Source organism: Hippopotamus amphibius, chromosome 15 (assembly GCF_030028045.1).
Source record: "Hippopotamus amphibius kiboko isolate mHipAmp2 chromosome 15, mHipAmp2.hap2, whole genome shotgun sequence".
Lineage (NCBI taxonomy): Eukaryota > Metazoa > Chordata > Mammalia > Artiodactyla > Hippopotamidae > Hippopotamus > Hippopotamus amphibius.
Window position 1 is genome coordinate 17257578 of NC_080200.1, and position 19560 is coordinate 17277137.

Here is a 19560-nt window from a genome sequence, read left to right on the forward strand (position 1 = left end):
CCTGGTGTGGGTTCTTGCTAGTGGTTATGCAGTCTTCAGCACAGCCAGCGGCGTGCTGGCCCCACCCCCCTCTGGGGGGAGTGTGCAGTAAGGGCCGAGAAGGCTCTGGCAGGGCCACCCTGAGCATCAGGGCTGTGGCCACCTCCCCTGGAGGCCCTGCCCCGTGAAGACCAGTGAGATGGCTGGTGGGGAGGGTGAGGCGCTGGTCTGCACCTCAGGGCTGATCAAGGAGCCACCTTCGCTCCCACTTCGCTCCCGGGCCAGCAGCGCAGTCTTCATGGCACCTGGATGTCTCCTTTTGTAACTGGCCAGCTGTGAAAGTCGCTTCCGAGCTGTCTCCTCAGGGCAGAAAGCCCTCCCTTAGAGGCCTTCACTTGCGAGTTGTAAGAAGAGAATCTCCATGTAATTCTGGAGGGGTGAACCCCCCCGAATAGAGCTGTGAAACTCACTCTGAGTGATTTGGGGAAATAACTGTCCTTAACAGTAATTCAGAGATGGTCATGGTGTGAGGTGAGGCCCCGATGGAGAAAACGGGCTGTCCCTTCTCCAGAAGCACACGACAGCTAGTCAGTCAGCAAAAGACTGGGGGAGGCCCAGCCCCTTGTGGCGAGTCAGGGGCAGTCTCTGTCAGGCCTTTCAGATCCAGTGCCCCTTTATCACCCGAAAATGCCTGTGCGCGGGATTCAGATTATGGCCCAATCGTAACGTAAAGGAGAGTAATTTATAACAAGTATCTCAACCTGTAAGTGACATGACCACACGTAAATGACACAACGAAATCACGAATACGCTTGGATTAAAAGAAGGCACTTGGAAGGCGTTGCATACAGGGAGCAAAGGGCTAGGACAGAAAGCGCAAGCTCCAGAGTAACTATCAGGCCAGGGAAAGGACAGTCTGGGTGTGTCTGCAGGTGGCCAGGAGGAGGGGGGCGTAACCAAAGTGCAGAGAACATGCCTAGAAGGGTTGCAGGGACAACACGAGGACGTAGGCCTGTCCCCTGCAGTGCCCGGCACTGTGCCAGTCGCGTGGTGTCAGAGCAAGCACAGTAACGCTGCCCCGCATTTACGCGGACAGAGCACCCCCGCATGTGGGCCTGGGAGCCCTTGCTCCTTCAGAGACCGGGGAGCAGGGGTGGGCCGGAGAGGTGAGGCTGCGGCCCGAGAGCCACTGTGCGCTGTGTGTGCGGCAGGACTGGCCCTCGCCGGCACACCCAGGAGAGAGAGTTGCAGTTTGAAATGATCACAGCCCACCCTTGAACGGTGACAAGAGCAAAGACATTTTAAAACCAGTCTTTAATAGTGACATTTAGAGGAACTCTACCAGCCCTGTTCGCTCACAGTGTTTGGGCCTGAGTCTGTTCCACGTTGCCAGCTCTTCCCTCTGCACTAGGCCATGGTTTCATTGCTTTCATGGTAACTACATGCAGTGGGAAAAAGTCTGCGTGTTGAGTGGACAGAATGAGTGAAGGGATGACATTTTTCACAGACGTGGAGGCCTTGTCCTGGCTGCACGAGGCTTCCCTTCCCGTATGGCCATCTCTCGGTGACCACGGGTGTTGCAGAGCTTCCGTGCTGCCTTGCCCATCTGCCAGGACACCAGAAGGCCACGGAGCGGGCACCGTAGTAGTGAGGGGCTGTCCCCTGTGTAGCCGTGCCTGGCTTTCCAGGCCCTGTCCCCAGTGCGGCTTGTCACCCCTATTGAAGACCAGCGGCCCAGGCCATTCAAATAACCCAAGGCTGCCGGAACCGGCTGAGAGGCTGCGTGTGCACCCGGCCCCAGCCTTCACTCACACAGGAATGTGAGTCGCGTCCACCGCCGGCACGTCGTCAGGAGCCAGCTGCGTGTCTCCTAGCTGCTAACAGGGCTTCCCGGGGGACCGGCTCCTCGGCCCGTGGGTGGGGCTTGGCGCTTCTCCAGCCGGGAGAGGAGCCCCCTCCTGCTCTGACGCTCTGGTCGGGGGTGGGGGGGGGGTGGGCAGGACTGCTCCCCAGGAGGGGGGTGTTCAGTAGAAAAGGAGCCGCAGTAAAGCAACCATACTCCATTAAGAAATTAATCTAAAAAAAGAAGGAAGAAAAGGAGCTGCAGTTGCGGCTCGTTGTTTGATTGTTGTGGTCCGTGTTTTAGAAGTGTGGGTTCCGTGTACTTGGAACCGATCCTGGTGTCTGTGATGTGTAATCGGCATCCCCACGTTTCTCCCAGGGCCCTGGCCGATACGAGGCAAACGGGAAAGTTAAGCAAAGACCAATTCGCGTTAGCTATGTATTTCATTCAGCAGAAGGTCAGTAAAGGCATCGACCCCCCTCAAGCCCTCTCGCCGGACATGGTCCCGCCTTCAGAGAGGGGCACTCCTATCCCGGTGAGTAGCCCCTGGCCCACCCCAGTCGTGTTCACGTCGCTTCCCTCAGTCCGCCACCAGGTGGCACTGGCCGCCCACCGAGCAGGGGGGCGCTGGCCGTCCGCCCAGCCTTCCCTAGGGCCCTGGGGGGTGTGTCTGGGCTGCCCAGATGGTTTCCAGGTTGGGGGCTGGAGATGGATGGTTTTATTCCTCATTTTAAGACCTGCTAGCCCATGCTGTGCGGTGAGGTCAGCTTGCCAATTTCTAATTTTGTGTCTGAATTTGGTTCCAGGACAGTTCAAGTTCTCTTGGATCGGGGGAGTTTACTGGTGTGAAGGAACTTGATGACATCAGTCAAGAGATCGCCCAGTTACAAAGGTATGTTAACGCGTCTCCTTCCCCTCAGATTCCGAATCTCTGTTCCAGGCTGTCATCGGAAGTAGCGGAGGCTCATGAGCCACATGGCAAGGTGACCATCGTGAGTTTGTTCAGCAGAAACAGAGGGACACATATTCCCCCGGGATCCTGTACTGACTCAGTGAGCTCCAGTACTGACATCCGCGGTGGGAGCCAGTGTGGGCTGTGGGGTCTCAGGCACGTGGTTGCTGGGCAGCCACAGGGTGTCCCCACCCCCACCTCAGGAAGGCCTTGTAATCGCCAAACACATAAAGTGACTGAGTCTCAGAGAGCAAGACTGTGGCTTAGGAGCAACAGGTAAACTCTGTGTGAGAGAGAGAGGCCTTGTGTCCAGGTTTCTGTCTTCACTCCCAGAGCCCACTGCCTTGGTTTCCCCACCTGTAAACAAGGGCTCAGAGTCTGGCCTGAAAGAATATATCTCCTTCCTCTATGCCCCTGTGATCTTCTTCAAAGCAGCATCCTCTTACCAGTGAATTCTGGGGGAAGCCTGGGGTGGGGTGCAACAAGCAGAAGGGCCAGAGGCACCCTGCCCTCCACGGGAAAGGGATTGTTTCTTGACCAAAAATGAAAGCAGCATTACTTTGCCAGAGTGAACTGGGTCCCGCTCACAGCTGGATCCCCCCGGGTGTGGTTTGTGCTCTGCTTAGGGGCAGAGCCCTGAGAAGCAAAGGCAGGTCAGATGTCCGGTGGGCCGGCCAGCCGCAAAGCCTCGGTCCCGGCTGCCTGCTGCAGCCAGACTCTGCTTCATGCTCAGCCCAGCGGATGGCTCCCGTTCTGTCCCTGGCTCCCTGGGGTCCTGTTTCCAAACCAGAGATCAGCACGTGCGGCCTGGCAAGGCGGAGCGGGTCTGTGAGGATGGACGGCCAGTGTCTGAGAGCCCAGGTGGGCCTGTTACTCAGCACCACAGGTAGAGGAGGAAGGAGACCCTGTAACGCAAGGCTGGGGGTCTCGGAAGGGACGGTGGTGTCCGAGTCAGTCCAGGGCGGCCTCTTCACAGCTGTGCAGCCTCTGGCAGCCTGGAGCGTTTGTCTGTGAAGGCGAGAGGCGAGTGTGTGTGGAGCAAGGGTGTGCCGGAAGCCGGGCCTGGGTAGCTTTGAGAGTGACCTTCTAGCCTGTTTCTTGGGGGTGTGGCAAAGCACGCCTGTCCCCTTGAGACGTGACCCAGTCGTAATGGGTTGGATTTAAAGAGCACATTGTATCGTTAGGTAGTTCTTCGACTGGTGGAAATGAATACGTAGGTGCTCACGGTTGTTTCAGGTCTGGCCCAGTGTCCCAGAGGGGTACTTACTGTTGAGCAAGTGCGGGGTTCCCAGCAGGGGAGGCAGGGTATCTTGGCCACGTGAGGTTTCTGGTGCTGAGGCAGCCCGTTCAGGCACTTAGCGCATTCTGGCTGCTGTAACAAACTGTATCATGGACGGGGGGCTTAAACAGCAGACACAAGCTTCTCCCCGTTGTGGAGGCCAGAAGTCCACACAGAGGTGCAGACAGATCCAGTGTCTGGTGGGGCCTGTCTCCTGGGTCATAGACAGTGTCTTCTCGCAGCGGTCTCACATGGTGGATGGGCAAGGAGCCCTCCGGGGTCTTTTGTAAGGGCACCAATCCTATTCCTGGGGCCTCCACCCTAGTCACCTAATCATCTCCCAAAGACCCCACCTCCAAGAACCATCACGTTGAGGGGTTAGGGTTTTAACATGTGAATTTGTAGGGAACACAGACATTCAGTCTTCAAGGAGGAGAGCAAGGCTGGGTGCTGCCTGGAGGAGCTGTCTGCAGCTGAGCAGACAGGCAGGGCCCCACCAAGCGCCTGGTGTGCACAGCGCCAGCCACAGCCTCCTGTGAAGGAGTAGCCGGGGGCAGCTGCCAGGGTCAGAGACCCTCACGGCCACTTCTTGCTGCCAGCCCTCGGGACTCCCCACCCTACTTTGCATCACTCAGACTCCTCACCATGACTCCCCAAGTCGAGCTATGCCTTCCGGCTGCCTTCGACTAGAATGTTTTTCCATCACATTTCCTTTTCATAGGCCATGTCCTCAGAGTCCTTGCCTGGTCGTCCTGGGCAGGACACCCTCATCCCCTTTCCTTGTCCCGTTGGATTTCCCTTTGTGGTGCTTAGGTTGTGTGCATCTGTGTGTCGATTTGTCACCTGTCTCCTTCACTGGCCTGTGACCTCTGCAAAAGCAGGGCCTCTCTTCACGTGTCCTCGTGTCCTTAGCACTTGGTCTTCTGAGCAGTTGTTGCCCACCATTCGTGAGTGAGTGCACAGAGGGTTTAGAGAATGTATTCGTTTTCTCATGCTGTGTATGGAATGGCTTACAACAGCACAGATTTATTAGTGCACAGCTCTGTAGACCCGGAGTCCAAGCGGGCTCAGCTGGGCTCCCTGCTCAGGGCTTCACAAGGCCGATTTCAAGGTGTCGTCCGAGTGGGTGGGGCTCTGAATCTGGTTCCTCAAAGTTGGGAGTCTGGGGTCTCCTTTCTGTACTGTGTGGCTGAGGGCTCATTCTGCTCTGGGAGGCTGCCCTGTGCCCCCTCTCTCACGACCCCCTCCAGCTTCGATGTCCGCAGGGGCACGTCGAGCCCTTCTCACCCTTGGTGTCGCTCTGACACCCTCTGCTTTAAAAGACTTGCACAGCCGTGGTGGGACCAAAGCCTCATGGCATTCTCATGGTTCCACCCACACGTGGAGGGAGGGTGTCATGTAGGAGGTCACTGGGGGCGGTCCTAGACTTCTGTCCCCCCCCCCCCGCCGCCTCCGCGGGGTCAACCCTTGAGAAGTTGGGATACTGGGGGGACGGTCCGCTCATTCACTCTATCTGTGCTTTCATGAACTGTTTTTAAACACACAGAGAGAAATACTCACTGGAACAAGACATTAGAGAAAAGGAAGAGGCAATCAGACAGAAAACCAACGAAGTACAGGTAAGCACGTGGTTGGTTTTGGTGGGACTGACCTTGTAGCAAATGCAGCGCAGGGCGTTCCCGGCAGTGATGGTGGAGCAGGGCAAAGAGGGGCACCAGTGCACTCATTGGAAACTCGAGCTTTTGGGAGTTTCCAAGTGATTTTTTAGTTTTCCATATGATGTAAAATCCACTGTATTATAAGGTGTACAGTTCAGTGGTTTTTAGCATATTCAGTATGTTGCTTAACCACCACCTCTGTCTAGTTCCCGAACATTTCCATCACCTCAAAAGGAGACCCCATCCCCATTAGCAGTCACTCCCCACCGCACCCCCACCTCTCCCCCCCAGCTCCTGACAGCCGTGAACCCACTTTCTCTGTGGGTTTGCCTGTTCTGGACATTTCATTTAAAGAGATTCATATGGCATTTGGCCTTTTGTATCTGGTTTCTTTCACTCAGCCTGAAGTTTTGAGGTTCAGACAGTGACCTCTAACCTGTTCTCAGGACAGTCCTGCTTGGAGAGTCTCCTTGTGGGTGGTGGTGAGGGCAGACACTGGGGGTCTGACTGCTCGGGCCCAAACCTGCTCTCCTTAGCAGCTGTGTGACCTTGGGCAAGTTACTTAACATCTCTAGGCCTCGTGTGACGTTGGTTACGAGCGCTCTTCTCTCTTGGGCGGTGGGCTGGAGCACATGCTCAGCGCTCACTCCTCGTGTGGGCAGAGGGAGGCGGTGCCAGAAGCACAGTGGTCAGTGCCTGGGAGCTGTGCCCTTGAAGAGACATCGGTTCCCGAGATGTCTCAGGTCTGAATGAGTCGAGGCGGCTCTGCCGTCGTGAGGAGACTCGAGTTGTCTGTGGGGCCCTGAGGGTGTGGCTGAGCTGTGCCACTGGGCCTGGCAGTCTCTGCGTGAGGGCTTCGCGTGCTCTGAGCTCACAGCTGGGGAAGGAGGTGCAACGCTGAGCAGCCAGCACTGCGACCCCACCACAGCTCACCTGGGAGACGGCGGGCAGGTGGCTCAGCCTCCCCGCCCCTGTCTTGCCACCTGGCAGCGAGGATCAGTGCCAAGAGCAGCACCTGGCCTCGGCCTGCACCCCCCGAGTGGCGACCTGAGCCAGGCCGGGGAAGCAGCGCCTGACTCCATCAGGCTCGTGGTGCTGGCGGCCCTCTTTCACACTGTGCAGCGTCCGGACTCTTCTTCCCTGGCTTCTCACTCTGTCCATGTTGTCATCAAGGACTGGGCCTTAGATGGTCCCCTGAAATGTTTTGGGTCAGAAGGCAGGGACCGGCCTGTGTCTGCCTTTAAGTGTGTGTGTGTGTGTGTGTGTGTGTGTGTGGTTTTTTTTTTTTTTTCTTTTGCTCAAATGAACTGCTTCCTTTATGACAGCGGTCTCCAGCCTTTTTGGCACCAGGGACTGGTTTCCTGAGAGGCAGTTTTCCCATGGACTGGTGGGGGTGGGGGTGGGGGTGCAGGCAGTAATTCGAGGGGTAGGAGCAGCAGATGACGCTTCGCTTGTTCCCCTGACGCTCACCTCCTGCTGTGTGTCCCGGTTCCTGACAGGCCGCAGACGGGTAGCCCTGATGTATGAGACCATAGATGAAGTGACTTTATTTTTCTGGGTGTTTGTACATTTCATCCTGTCATTTTATTCTCGCCTCAGCCCTCTGATTTCCACCTGTGTCCTGAAACTGACCCCTCAGACACGGTTCCCCTTCACCCATATCACCTCACCTTCCATCCTTTCAGCTATTTGGTGTGGCGGAGCTGGCCTCATCTTCCCTGTCGCCTTGGCCTTGGCCCTGGCCCAGTGGGCCACACAGATGCCTGGGGGGTCCTCCCTCCCATTGTGTCTGGGTTACTCTGAACGAGCTCTGGTTTGCATTCCTGTACCCAGGGATCTGGGTGCTGTGATGTCCTTTAGCTCCAGGGAAACCAGTCACCGGGTCTCTGGTATCTGCTTCCAGGTGATTCTGAGAAAGCTTTTGGGTCTTTGCAGAGACTCTCTGGGCCTTTGGGTCTTTGCTGTCCCTTCTGGTCTGTGGCAGGCTCAGCAAGGCCGCCTGGAACCCTCGCTGCCGGGCTCTGACAGCACACTCCTTCAGTCCTTGAGATGCTGGGATCCTTGTGCACCCCAGGAGGCCCCAGAGCTGGAGGGAGCCCGGCGCTAGCCAGGCCAGCCCCCGTTCCATGGGAGCCTCGTTTGTGCTCTGCTGTAGTGTGATGAGAGCTCCTTGCTCAGGGACAGAACACTATATATTTTTTTTAAAGTTCTCCTGTGAAAACCAGGTTTAATTTTGGTTCCTGCTGCCTTTTCCCAGATGGGTTTGGCCAGCAGATCACATGCCACACCCAGTAGCATGGGCTGCAAGTCAGGGCCCAGCGTCAAGTAGCAGCCTTGGTCCTCCGGTCAGTTTACGTTTGGTTTTAAGCAATGGGAGCTTCAGCTTCAGCCCCCACAGGCCTCCCCTTCCCCCTCCTGCCCTGGGTAATCTCTCTGTTTCCATGGCTGCCGTCCTAGTGACAACCTGCGACATCTTTGCCTGGTTTACTGTTTTGTTTTGTTTTGTTTTTGTAACAACAGCTTTGCTGAGGTGTAATTCACATACCATACAATTCATCCATTTAAAGTGTATAATTCAGTGGTTTTTAGTATATGCACAGGGTTGTACAGCCATCGCCACAGTCAATTACAGAACATTTTCATCACTCCAAAAAGAAACCCCATACCCATCAGCAGTCCCAGTCCTTCCCCAGCCCTTGGCAACCACTAGTCTACTTTCTGTCTCCAGATTTGCCTGTTCTGGACATTTCGTATCAATGGGATCATACACTCTGTGGCCTTTTGTGTCTGGCCTCTTTTCACTTAGTGTGGTTTTCAAGGTTCCTTCATGGTGTTGCACATGTTAGTGCTTCATTCTTTTTTATGGCTAATACTTCAGTGTACGGCCAGACCATGTTTTTTTCATCTCTTCATCAGTTGATGGTTGTTTGGGTGTTTCTACTTTTTAGCTATTGCAAATAATGCCACTGTGAATGTTAACCTGCAAGTTTTTGCGTGGACATGTGATTTCACTTCTTTGGGAGAGATATATATATATAAAACTGAGATTGAAATTGCTGGGTCACGTGGTCACTGTGTGTTTAACCCTTTGAGGAATTGCCAGACTGTTTTCCGAAGTGGCTGCACCATTTTTCATTCTCACCGGTAAAACATGAGGATTCCACTTTCTCCGCGTCCTCACCAACACGTGATAGTCCCCTTTTTTTATTACGGCCTTCCTGGTGGGTGTGGAGTGGTATCTCATTGCCCCAAATGCTGTCCCTAATGATGCTGAGCTTCTTTTCATGTGCTTATTGGCCGTTTGTGTATTTTCTTTGCAGAAAAGCTAATTCGGATCCTTTGCCCATTTTTACATGGGGTGATTTGTCTTTTCATAGCTGAGTTGTGAGAATTCTTTATAGTTTCTAGATAAATTCCCTTATCAGATATATGATTTTTAAATGTTATGTCCCCATCTTTGTATTGTCTTTTCATTTCCTTGATGGGGCCTCAGCAGTGAGAGTGAGGAGTCCTAACCACTGGACTGCCAGGGAATTCCCTGAAGCACAAAAGTTAGAAATTTTCCAGTTTATTCCGTTTTTTTCCTCTTGCTTTTTGTGTCATATCCAAGGACCCATTGCCAGATCCAAGGCCACAAAGATCTACCCCACATTTTCTTCTAAGAGTTTTATAGTTTTAGCTGTTACGTTTGGATCTTTGATCCATTTCGAGTGAATTTTTATATATTGTGTGAAGTAGGGGTCCAACTGCATTGTTTTGCACGTGAAGGGCCAGTTGTCCCAGAACCATTTCTTAAAGAGACTCTTCTTTCCCCCACTGAATGGCCTTGGCACTCTTTTCAAAAATCAGTTGGTCATAGACATGTGGATTTAGGTGTGGACTCTCAGTTCTATCCCGTTGAGTCCTGTCTTTCCTTATGCCAGGATCACACTGTCTTGATTACTGTTGCTTTGTCGTAAGCTTTAAAATCAGAAAGTGTGAGTCCTCCAACTTTGTATTTCTCGAGGTTGTTTCGGCTGTTCTGACGAGACTGGGCATGTTCAGGGTGGTATCGCCCTAGACTGTTTTGGTTCTTCTCGATCCCTTGCGTTGCCTTATGAATCTTGGAATCTGCTTGTCAGAAGCCAGCTGGCATCCCAGTGGGGATCACACTGAGTCTGGAGGTTGTCTGGGCTTTTTCTGTCTTCTCTTTGCTCAGACACTTCCCTTACTTTGAGCCCAGTGTCCTAACCAGAAGCTGGCGGGTCGTGTTCCCATGGGCTTTTCCATGGCTGCTTCTCCATTATAGAGTGAGGCCCAGATTCCTTGACATCCCAGGCGGCCACGCTGGGCCTGACCCTCCTTCCTCCTTCGTCTCCCCCTCCCCCATCACTCGTCCTTCCCTCAGATGCGGCAAACCCACGTCTCTGCTCTGCCACTAGCCTCCCTTCAAATGTTCGGTGTTATCTCTCCCAAACTTGTCACACTCGAGATCCACTCATCAAATTAAAGGTCATGGGCAAGGAACCTTGTGAACAGAGAACCCAGCCCCCCAGAATAACTCAGAGGTGTGTTTTGGCTGTCAAGAGAGGAGAGAGAGAGCCGTGATGTTTCTGTCCTCAAAGCAGGGAGAGGGAGACCCAGCACCTCCTTCGGGTTTTCTTCTGAAATGACATCAGCCACCGGCAGCCCAGGCCAGCCCTGGGGATCGGCCTCACCCCTCCTGTCCTCCCTGACCCCGCAGCAGTCCCCTCAAGTCCACCCCTTCTTTAGATTCCCATGGCCACCACCTCACCCAGGCTGCCGTCGCCTCTTCCTCAGCCCCAGCCTGAGTCACCTCGCCACCATCCCTGCTCCCTCTGTCAGCCGCTCAGGCCACGCTCTCCTCTCCCATCTCATCTCTGCTTTAGTTATCTATCTTACAGGTAGATAAGACGTCCCATAAGACATTCGCCTGGTTGAAAATCAAAGACAGAGACGCCTCCTGTCCTCCCCTATGCCCCAGAGGTGCAGCCCATCAGCTCCCACGAGGCCATCCAGAAAGGTCACATGTGTGTTCAAGGAGAGACATCTGTGCATATTCTCCCTTTCCTGTTGGTTTAAATGCCAGTGTGTATTGCACGTGTGCACTCTGCCACGTGCCTCATTCATTTCACGATGTAACTCGGGTGCGAGGTGCAGTGTCCCTCAGGGTGGGCTGTGCTGTAAGTCCGGCCTCCTCTGCCTGTGGAAATTTGCATTGTTGACAGATTTTGCCATCACAGACAGTGCTTGTTTTTACTTGCGGCATCCACCTCTAGGATCCTTTCCCTAGAAGTCTTACAGTTGAGTCTGAGGACACCTGCACTGGCCATCTTTTTTTTTTTTTCTTTTTTTTAATATTTATTTTAAAAATTTATTTATTTGGCTGCATTGGGTCTTAGTTGCCACACGCAGGATCTTTGTTGTGGCGCTGGGCTTCTCTCTAGTTGTGGCACGAGGGGTCCTGAGCACGAGGGCTCAGTAGTTGCGGCGCCGGCGCTTAGTTGCCCTGCAGCACGTGGGACCTTAGTTCCCCGACCAGGGATGGAGCCCGCGTCCTCTGCGTTGGAAGGCGGGTTCTTAACCCACTGGACCACCAGGGAAGTCCCTCCACTGGCCATCTTGATAGATACAGCCCACGTGGAGCAGCTTCAGCAGTTGAGAACCATCATGTCCTGCTCCCGTGTTTGGACGTCCGCAGGGACTTCCCGCTGCAGACGTCAGTGCCGTCTCTGGTGTGGCCTGTGTGGCACGGCCTCTGATGCTCTTGAGCCCGCTTTCCTTTTATCTAGCTGGAACACGACATCCCCTTCTCTTCGGGGTCCTCTGTGGCCCCATCCACCCTTCATGTTCCTGGCTCTTCTCCTGGCTACGACCTGTGCGTCCTTGGGTCCATCGAAGTGGTGCTTCCTTCTTCTCCACCCACCCTTGCAGCATCAGTCTGGCCTCCCCACGTCCCCGCGACTGACCAACAGCACCCGTGCTCTCCATTCGTCTCAGTTCATTTGTGTCTGGGTGGTGCCTCTGCCTGCCCCACTCGTGACCGCATGTCACTGGAAAGCTCTTCTAGCCAGAACCCAGCCCCTCTCCTGGTGCCTGGCCTCTTATAGGCCATCAGTAAATATTTGCGGAGGGACTTTGTGAGAGATTCAGCTGCGGCTGCCACGCTGAGATGTGTGCAGTGTTTGCTGCTGAGTGTATGGTTTTGTAGCACATCTTGGGGGCTCCAGCCCAGGCTGTGACAGTGTTACCTTGGATGTGTCCCGTATTAAAGAGTCTCAAGTAAATTCATGCAACCCTCCCCTAGGAATTACAAAATGATTTAGATCGGGAAACAAGCAGTTTGCAAGAGTTGGAAGCTCAGAAACAGGACGCCCAAGACCGCCTGGACGAAATGGACCAGCAGAAGGCTAAGCTCCGAGACATGCTGAGTGACGTCAGGCAGAAGTGCCAGGACGAGACCCAGATGGTGAGTCGTCGTCCCACTCCCTCCATGCCCAGCACGGGGAGGAGGCTTCCTAAGGGCTTCCCTGAGCTCACCATGACCTTGAATCAAGGCTGAGACATCCTACTGGTTTAATAGAGTAATGGAACATATCATTTGGGGAAGTATCCAAGCATCTGCAGCCTGGCCTCAGTCTCCTCCGCCATGTCACTCGTGTAAGGGTGAACCCGTGTGTGCGCACGCCAGCCTGGCCCGTGCCCCACAGCACTCCTCTCCCCTCCCCTGGTGTCTTCGCTGACTGTCACCAAGCAGGGAGGCTGCAGCCTCAGCAGATTGCAAAACCCTTACATCCCCATCTGAGGCCTCTTGTGGGGATGTTCAGCCCCAGGGGACAGGCAGATTGCCTCTGCTTATCCCAGGTGTGGAGAGGGGTCCCTGTAAGGAAGCCAGGCGTCTGACTGTCAGGCTGGTGTCCTTTTCCCTGGGTCAGTTCGTTTTAAGAACATGAACCAGAGTTCTTCCTTGAAGTCATGTTTCATCTCATTTCAGATTTCCTCGTTGAAGACACAGATCCAGTCTCAGGAATCCGACCTCAAGTCCCAGGAAGACGACCTGAACCGGGCCAAGTCTGAGCTGAACCGACTGCAGCAGGAGGAGACGCAGCTGGAGCAGAGCATTCAGGCCGGCAAAGTTCAACTGGAAACCATCATCAAATCCCTGAAATCCACGCAAGAAGAAATCAACCAGGTATCTCCGTGGGGGTGGGTCAGGGCCTGCCACCACTAGCTGTGGCCGGGGGCTTCTGGGGTCTCTGCCAAGCAGGGTGGCTGCCACGAGCAGAGCAGTCACGGAGGGGTCTGTGTCTCCCTCATTTACGTTGGGAGCCTTCATTCAGCACGAGGGAAGGGCTGAGAACCCCCCAACATGTTTTCCACCATCGTGTTGACTCTGGCCTGGTGGTGTCTGCTTTGCTTCACTGGCCTTCCACTTCCCTGCCCGAGGGTGCGTCATTTTTGAGGAGTGGGTGGGGACTGGGTGAGGACATTAATTCATTCGGAGAGAGCCTTGGGTTCAGGACACGGTCTCGTCAGCCTTGGTCTTCACACAAGCAAGAAGGACAGAGTCCAAGACACATTCCAGCACCCTCTGTCCCCATGAATTGATAGTTTGAAGACCGCACCAAGGAGGCCCCATCCTCTCGGGAGCATTGCCCCATGCGGGCCCCCGTCCAGGTACCCCTCCCTGGCCCGCTCTGGGTTGAAGGCCTTGAGGCCTGTGGCCCCTTCCCGGCAGCAAAGGGAGGCTCTTTTCCTGCTCCGCTGTGTGTAACGGCCAAAGACCCCCTTGCTGGCTCCCGGGTGTCCCACCTACAGAGTGAGGATGACATTTGACCTTGGCAATATCAAAATGCGAATTCGTGCTTCCTTTCTTGACCAAGTTGATCTCTTTGCTCTTTTTGCCAGTTTACAGGCAAATGTTGATCACAAATTCAAGTCTCAGGGATTTAATACCATATGTTGTGCTTTGTTGTTAATTAATATCTGGAGGGTTAAGTCTTTGCCCTCCCAGCCTTCAGAGTTTATAGGACATAGATAGCAGCCTAGACATTACTGCGTGCTAGTGATAACAGCAGTGACGTTAACAACGGTAGCCGCTGCTTGTGAAGGCCCCCCCTGCCAGACGCTGCAGGAGGGGGTGTGCGCCGCATTTCCAGTGCTCCGTCTTGGAGAGGAGGAAACAGAGAGGTTGGATCACCCGTATGTAGGAGACAGTTAAGATAAAGCTGGGGTCTTTCTGACTTGCCTTCCTTTCCCTGGCCTCACATGCCTCCACCAGGGACAAGGAGGAGCAAACGGGGTAATAAAAATCCCGTAAAGGAAAATGACCACCGAGTATCACTTCGAATAGATTGTGAATCTGGTTTTTGTCCCCTTTCAGTTCATTCTGTACCAACAAATGTCTGTTTGAATACTTGCCTCTCCCTGGGACCGCCTGGGGCAGCAGAAGGGTCTCGTCTCTGGTTTACCAGTGGTCTCACTTCTTGTAAACATGTCAACAGGAATTGTTTGCTTCCTAGGTGGGTAACTCAGTTACCGGTGGGTATCCGGGGTTCGATGTTAGGAGAAAAAAAGCGTTGCCTGATACTTTTCCCCTAAACCCTGCTTGTTGCTGATGATACCTTCATCGTACAGGCAAGAAGCAAGCTTTCCCAGCTGCACGAGAGCCGCCAGGAAGCCCAGAAGAGTCTGGAGCAGTACGATGAGGTGCTCGACGGGGCCCATGGCGCCAGCCTGACCAACTTAGCTGACCTGAGCGAGGGCGTCTCCCTGACAGAGAGGGGCGGTTTTGGAGCCATGGTAAAGGTCGAGTGAATGTATTCGCGTCCCGGGATTAGGCCCCACATTAGAATCAGAGAGTGCCCCGCCCGCTGCATGCAGCACTTGCCAGCCTTCATCCTATCCAAGTGCAGGGTGTTTCTTATTTTTGCTGCTGCTCTGCGTGTGCCCACCAGCCCTGCGGCCTGGCCTCCGGGGCCGCACTCCATCCTGGCATCTGGGACAAAGCCAAGGATGGGCCTGAGTCCTCTGTAAGATCCGTTTTTAAAGAACTCCATCTCTGTGGACCAATCACCCAAATTTGGAGGGCTTTCCAAACTTAACCATCATTGGATCAACTCTCACACATGGCGAAACCCCACATTCTGCTAGTTGGAAGGCTGGAGGAACACGCGTGTGTGCGTTTCTGTGTTTCTACAAGGAGCACCTTGAAAATCACATGTGTAGATAAAGATCAAGAAAAATGACAGTCAGCCCTCCTGGGGTGTTGCTGGGTCACCTACTAATTGGCCTTTGTCCTGAAATTTTGGTTACGCTTGAAGCTGTGGCACTTGGGTTCAAACCTTATGACCCTGGGGGTCCTGGTGAAAGCCTCTCAGGTGTCTGCGGGCCCTCAGGCTGCTGACATCCAGCAATGCTGCTTTGTCCTCTATTCCTGCCAGAGTCGGCCGTCGCAGCCCTGAGCCCTCGCGTGTGCCGTTTCCAGTTTATTCTGGCCGATGAGAGCGTCTTGGTGCGTCTCTGTGCCGTGGCGGGAGCCAGTGGGACGCTCTTGGTGTCGGTGGTTTCTTTGTGCTCTGCTCCCAAGGCCTTTCAGCGCGCCCTGCACTGCTGTCTCTCTCTTTCTTCCAGCCTCCTGCTCCCGGCCTGTTTGCTTCATGGATTCCTTCCCCTCCCTGTAATAATTCAGCCTCTCTGTCTCTCTTCGTGTGAGACTCGGCTCTTTCTGCGCATTTCTTGACATGTTTCTTTTCTCAGTAGCCAAGTACTCAGTCCCAAGGATTTATGGGGAAGCTTACGCCTCCTTCCCCAGACCGCTTAGAAGACGCTGTTGGTGTTCTCATCTGCCTCCTGTCTCTGGCCGTCACTGCCTCCCTCTGCCACTCACACATTCCTTTCCTCGTGGAATTGTAAACAAGTGAATTCCGTATCCACTCCCGGGCCCGTCAGCTTTATCGTCTAAATAGAGACTGTGAACATTCCTCCTTCATGAGCCGCGTGAGGCAGAGTTTCCTGCTTGGCTGTCTGTCTCCGTGTGTGCATTTCAGCTTCACAGCCCTGCTCTTACTCTTCCCATCTGTCGCTGCTGCCCTCACACGGTCTCGGCGTGCCCCGTTCCACCTCAGTTCATGGAACAGCTCACTCTTAAACACTCTCGCGGGCTCTGATGAGGTTGGTTTCCTTGGATAAAAAGTTGGCAGTGAAGTGGCAGTTCCAAAGTTGCTAGGCATTCCCACGCCCCACGTTTTTTACCTGTGTTTTTATTCATTTTCTTAGCAGGGTGAAGTTTCCATAGTAGTTAGTTCATCTTGAAATGTTGACGTCACGTATGTTACATAGAAACTCACGACCAGTGTTTGAAAGAAAAACTATATTTATCTTGTTGTACAAATACAGTTTTTAAAGCACTTTTTGGTTTGTTTCCATTTCTTAATAAACACTTTGAAGAGGGCTTTTTGTTTACTCCTGGACATTTCAAGACTGCTGCAGGGGAGAGGAACCTCTCTTAGTTCTGTTCGAAGGGGATGAAAGTGAGGGGTTCAGTTTCCAGATAACAAGTGTAACCAAGGAGGTGTGTCTAGAGCTTTCTATGTCTGGACAGTTTTACTAAAGTTACTAAGTTTAGTGTTAGGCTCACATGATTTTTTACTTTGTCCAAGACACCAAGAGTCTTAAAGCCAGGTTTACTTCCTGTCTCTCATCCACTGATGAGAATACTGGTCTCTTGTCCTTGGAGTCAGCACTCAGCCAACCTGTCTGCTAGAGAGAAGGTCATAAATCATCCCAGACTTCAGCCTCACTGAGAACTCATCATGAAAGGTGGGCTTGTCTGTCACATCCAGCCCTTGGCACGCCACAGCCGGTTTTATTGACTTTCCAGAGCCCATTATTAAATAGGAATTTTGTAAGCTGTCATTCAGTAACTTAACATCAGGCACGGTGGTGGGAGTGGGAACACCATGGGAATTGACAGAGGCTACCCATCAGGGCTTTTTTTTCCTCTCCCCTCAGAGAGCTGGCTCACCAGCATACCACTTCCCAGCCCCCATCTAAAGGGAAGGAATGTCACAGAGCATCACCTAGATGTCCTTTCAGAGTTGTCATGCTTGTTTCCTGAGACGTGCAGAACCTAGATTGGTCACAGAACTCACTGTTCGAGGTGCTCTCCCTCTGCCACAGGCGGTATCGTCCACCCTGGGCTCAGCCGAGTGAGCAGATGGCTCTGTGCTCGTTGGCAGGCGGTCAGTGGCCGGTGGAGTTTATGGCCCCCCCGTACCAGGGGAAATCTAGTTTTTCTGCTTTGAATCTGTAAAATGGAACCCAAACCACGTGTGGTTACCCTAACCACATGAATCCTGCCGGGGTCTTCTTAGGCGTCTCCTTTGAAGGGGAGGGAGCACTTGCGACCTCAGGCAAACAGTTGCTCCTGAGAGAGAGACGGCAGACTTGACTTTCAGCTGGGGATTGTGGTCAGAACCCCGCAGGATCAGCCTCTCCTCTGCCATTGTCCACTGTTGTTTGTCAGTCTTCCAGGTAGCAGTTGAAAACATCACAAAACCAAAAACAACCAATTCATCCGTCAGTGCTAATTCAAAACTAAAGAGCCGCTTCCATTCTGAGGCCAAGCTGTCATTCTTAACTTGCTGCCTTATCCACGCCATTCCTCATCCCTCTCTGTTCCTCTGGGACAGATATGTTCCTTCCTTTGTGGGGGGGAGGGCAGCGTGAGAGGCTTATTTTCCACGCTGGCCTCCTGGCTTCCTTAGAGTAGGGCTTATCCGTCCCATCGATCTGTGTCGCAGAACCCCATTGGGTGCGTGCTGGCGTGGGCATCTCACGGTGGTTAGCACCACGATGGCCTTACTGAGTCCTTGCACTGCTGCCAGACATGGTGCTTGCGGACGTCAGTCCTTGCTTGCCTAAGAACCGGCTTGGTTTCCCCTCCTTGGGAAGCCTGCTGGTTGGAGGCTGCAGATAATCTTTCTCAGGTGAGGAAAATCGTTCCGTATTCGTCAGAGGGCAGGGGTGTTGGTCCATCCTTCCGAAGCCCGGGGCTTGCTGTTAGCCTGGCACCTCTGAGATCCCTCCTGCTCCCTGAAGTCACCTGGCCCAGGATAGTAGGAGCCTTGTCAGGACTCTTCCTTTGGCACCTTTGACGTCATTGCCCTGTGTTTTCAGGGAAGCCCAGCTCTTTAATCGTTTGGTTTTGGTCAGTCGGAATAATGGCTGAGTTTGCCAGCCCCAAGGATGCTGACACATTTGCCAAACTCAGTGAGGATGTTGTGCTTTTTAAATATCATAGTGAAACCTTCATGTTTTCACTGAGGGTGTGTCTTCATTAACCAAAATATCTCAGTATTTCTAAACCAAGTACACCGTTCCCGAGTATATCGTGAAGCCTCTCCTCAACCCTTTCAGGTCATTTTCCACCATAAAAACTTGCTCTTCAAAAAAAAAAAAAAAAAAACAACTTGCTCTTCAAAAGCAACTTGTTTTTTTTTTTTTGCCTTCTGATTTAAATATTCTTGTTTGTTTCTAGAAATAAGCACTTTTGAAAAAAAATGCAAAGTGCTGTGTATGCTCTAGTAGTTCTAACTGCATAAGCACTCATTTCCTCTCAGGATGTAAATAGCCAGCATGTTTCTTGGTGTGGAAACGGCATTTTTTAAAATGCCCACATAGGTACACACACTCTGAGAAGGTGTTTGAGGGAGGCACACCTTTGAACAAGGCCTCTAGCTGCAGTTGTTGGGTGGCTCGTTACGTTGTCTTTCTGACATTTCCAAAACTATGACTTTTTTTCCGACTCAGTGATTTTTTTTAAAAAAAAGTTTAGTTGTGGTAAAAGACACATAATGTAAAATTTACCATCTTAACCACTTTTCATTGCACAGTTCAGTAGTGTTACGTGTGCATTGTACAACTAAGCTCCAGAACTTTTTCTTACCTCTTAAACACCAACTCCCCATCCTCCCTCCCCCAGCCCCTGACACCCACTGTTCTACTTTCTGTCTCCATGAATTCGATGGCTCTAGGAACCTCATATAAGTAGAATTACACAGTATTTGTCCTTTCGTGACTGACTTCTTTCACTTAGCATAATGTCTTCAGGGTTCATCTGCGTTGCATGTGTCAGAATTTCCTTCCTTTTTAAGGCCGAATAATATTCCATTGTATGTACATACCACATTTTGTCTATTCATTCATCCATCAGTGGACGCTTGAGTTGCTTCCACTCAATGATTTTTAAATAAACTTTTATTTTAGAAGACTTACAGAAAAGTTGCAAAGATAGCACAGAGAGTACCAATGTACCCCCCACCCAGCTTCTCCTATTATTAACATCTTGTATGGTACATTTATCACGACTAATGAACCATTGTCAACGCGTTTTTATTAACTAAAGTTCATCCTCTATGGTTTTTGGTTTTTTTTTTAATTATTCTCTTTGGGGTCGTATCACTTTGAGGGAAAATATACCAGATAGGTATAGAATTCTGTACTTTGCTTTAAATCTGAAATAATTAAATCCCTGTCCTGTCTCTTCACAAAATTACAGGACGATCCTTTCAAAAATAAAGCCTTGTTGTTTAGCAACAACGCCCAAGAATTGCATCCGGATCCTTTTCAGGCAGAAGACCCCTTCAAATCTGACCCATTTAAAGGAGCCGACCCCTTCAAAGGTACCTCACGTGGCATCCACTGTATCATTGCAAGGCTGTCTGTTTCGTGCCCCTTAGGGTTGTCCAGTGACGAGAATGGTTAGGAGATACCTCCCTCTGAAGCAGGGGAGGAAAGGAATTCTTTGAGCCTAACGGGCCTCTTGAGTTTTTCACCTCACCCAGTT

General features: G+C 52.4%; 1 protein-coding gene across 17 annotated transcripts in view; it reads left to right on the forward strand.

The window, feature by feature from the left end:
- EPS15L1 (epidermal growth factor receptor pathway substrate 15 like 1) overlaps positions 1 to 19560 on the forward strand; it is a 100564-nt gene that overhangs the window by 45954 nt on the left and 35050 nt on the right. For all 17 annotated transcript variants that reach the window (XM_057708682.1, XM_057708688.1, XM_057708696.1 and 14 more), the window contains 7 exons: positions 2201 to 2357; positions 2629 to 2714; positions 5600 to 5672; positions 12019 to 12180; positions 12706 to 12903; positions 14349 to 14513; positions 19273 to 19396. In XM_057708682.1, the coding sequence (XP_057564665.1) occupies positions 2201 to 2357; positions 2629 to 2714; positions 5600 to 5672; positions 12019 to 12180; positions 12706 to 12903; positions 14349 to 14513; positions 19273 to 19396 (965 nt within the window). The remainder of the gene's footprint in view (positions 1 to 2200; positions 2358 to 2628; positions 2715 to 5599; positions 5673 to 12018; positions 12181 to 12705; positions 12904 to 14348; positions 14514 to 19272; positions 19397 to 19560) is intronic.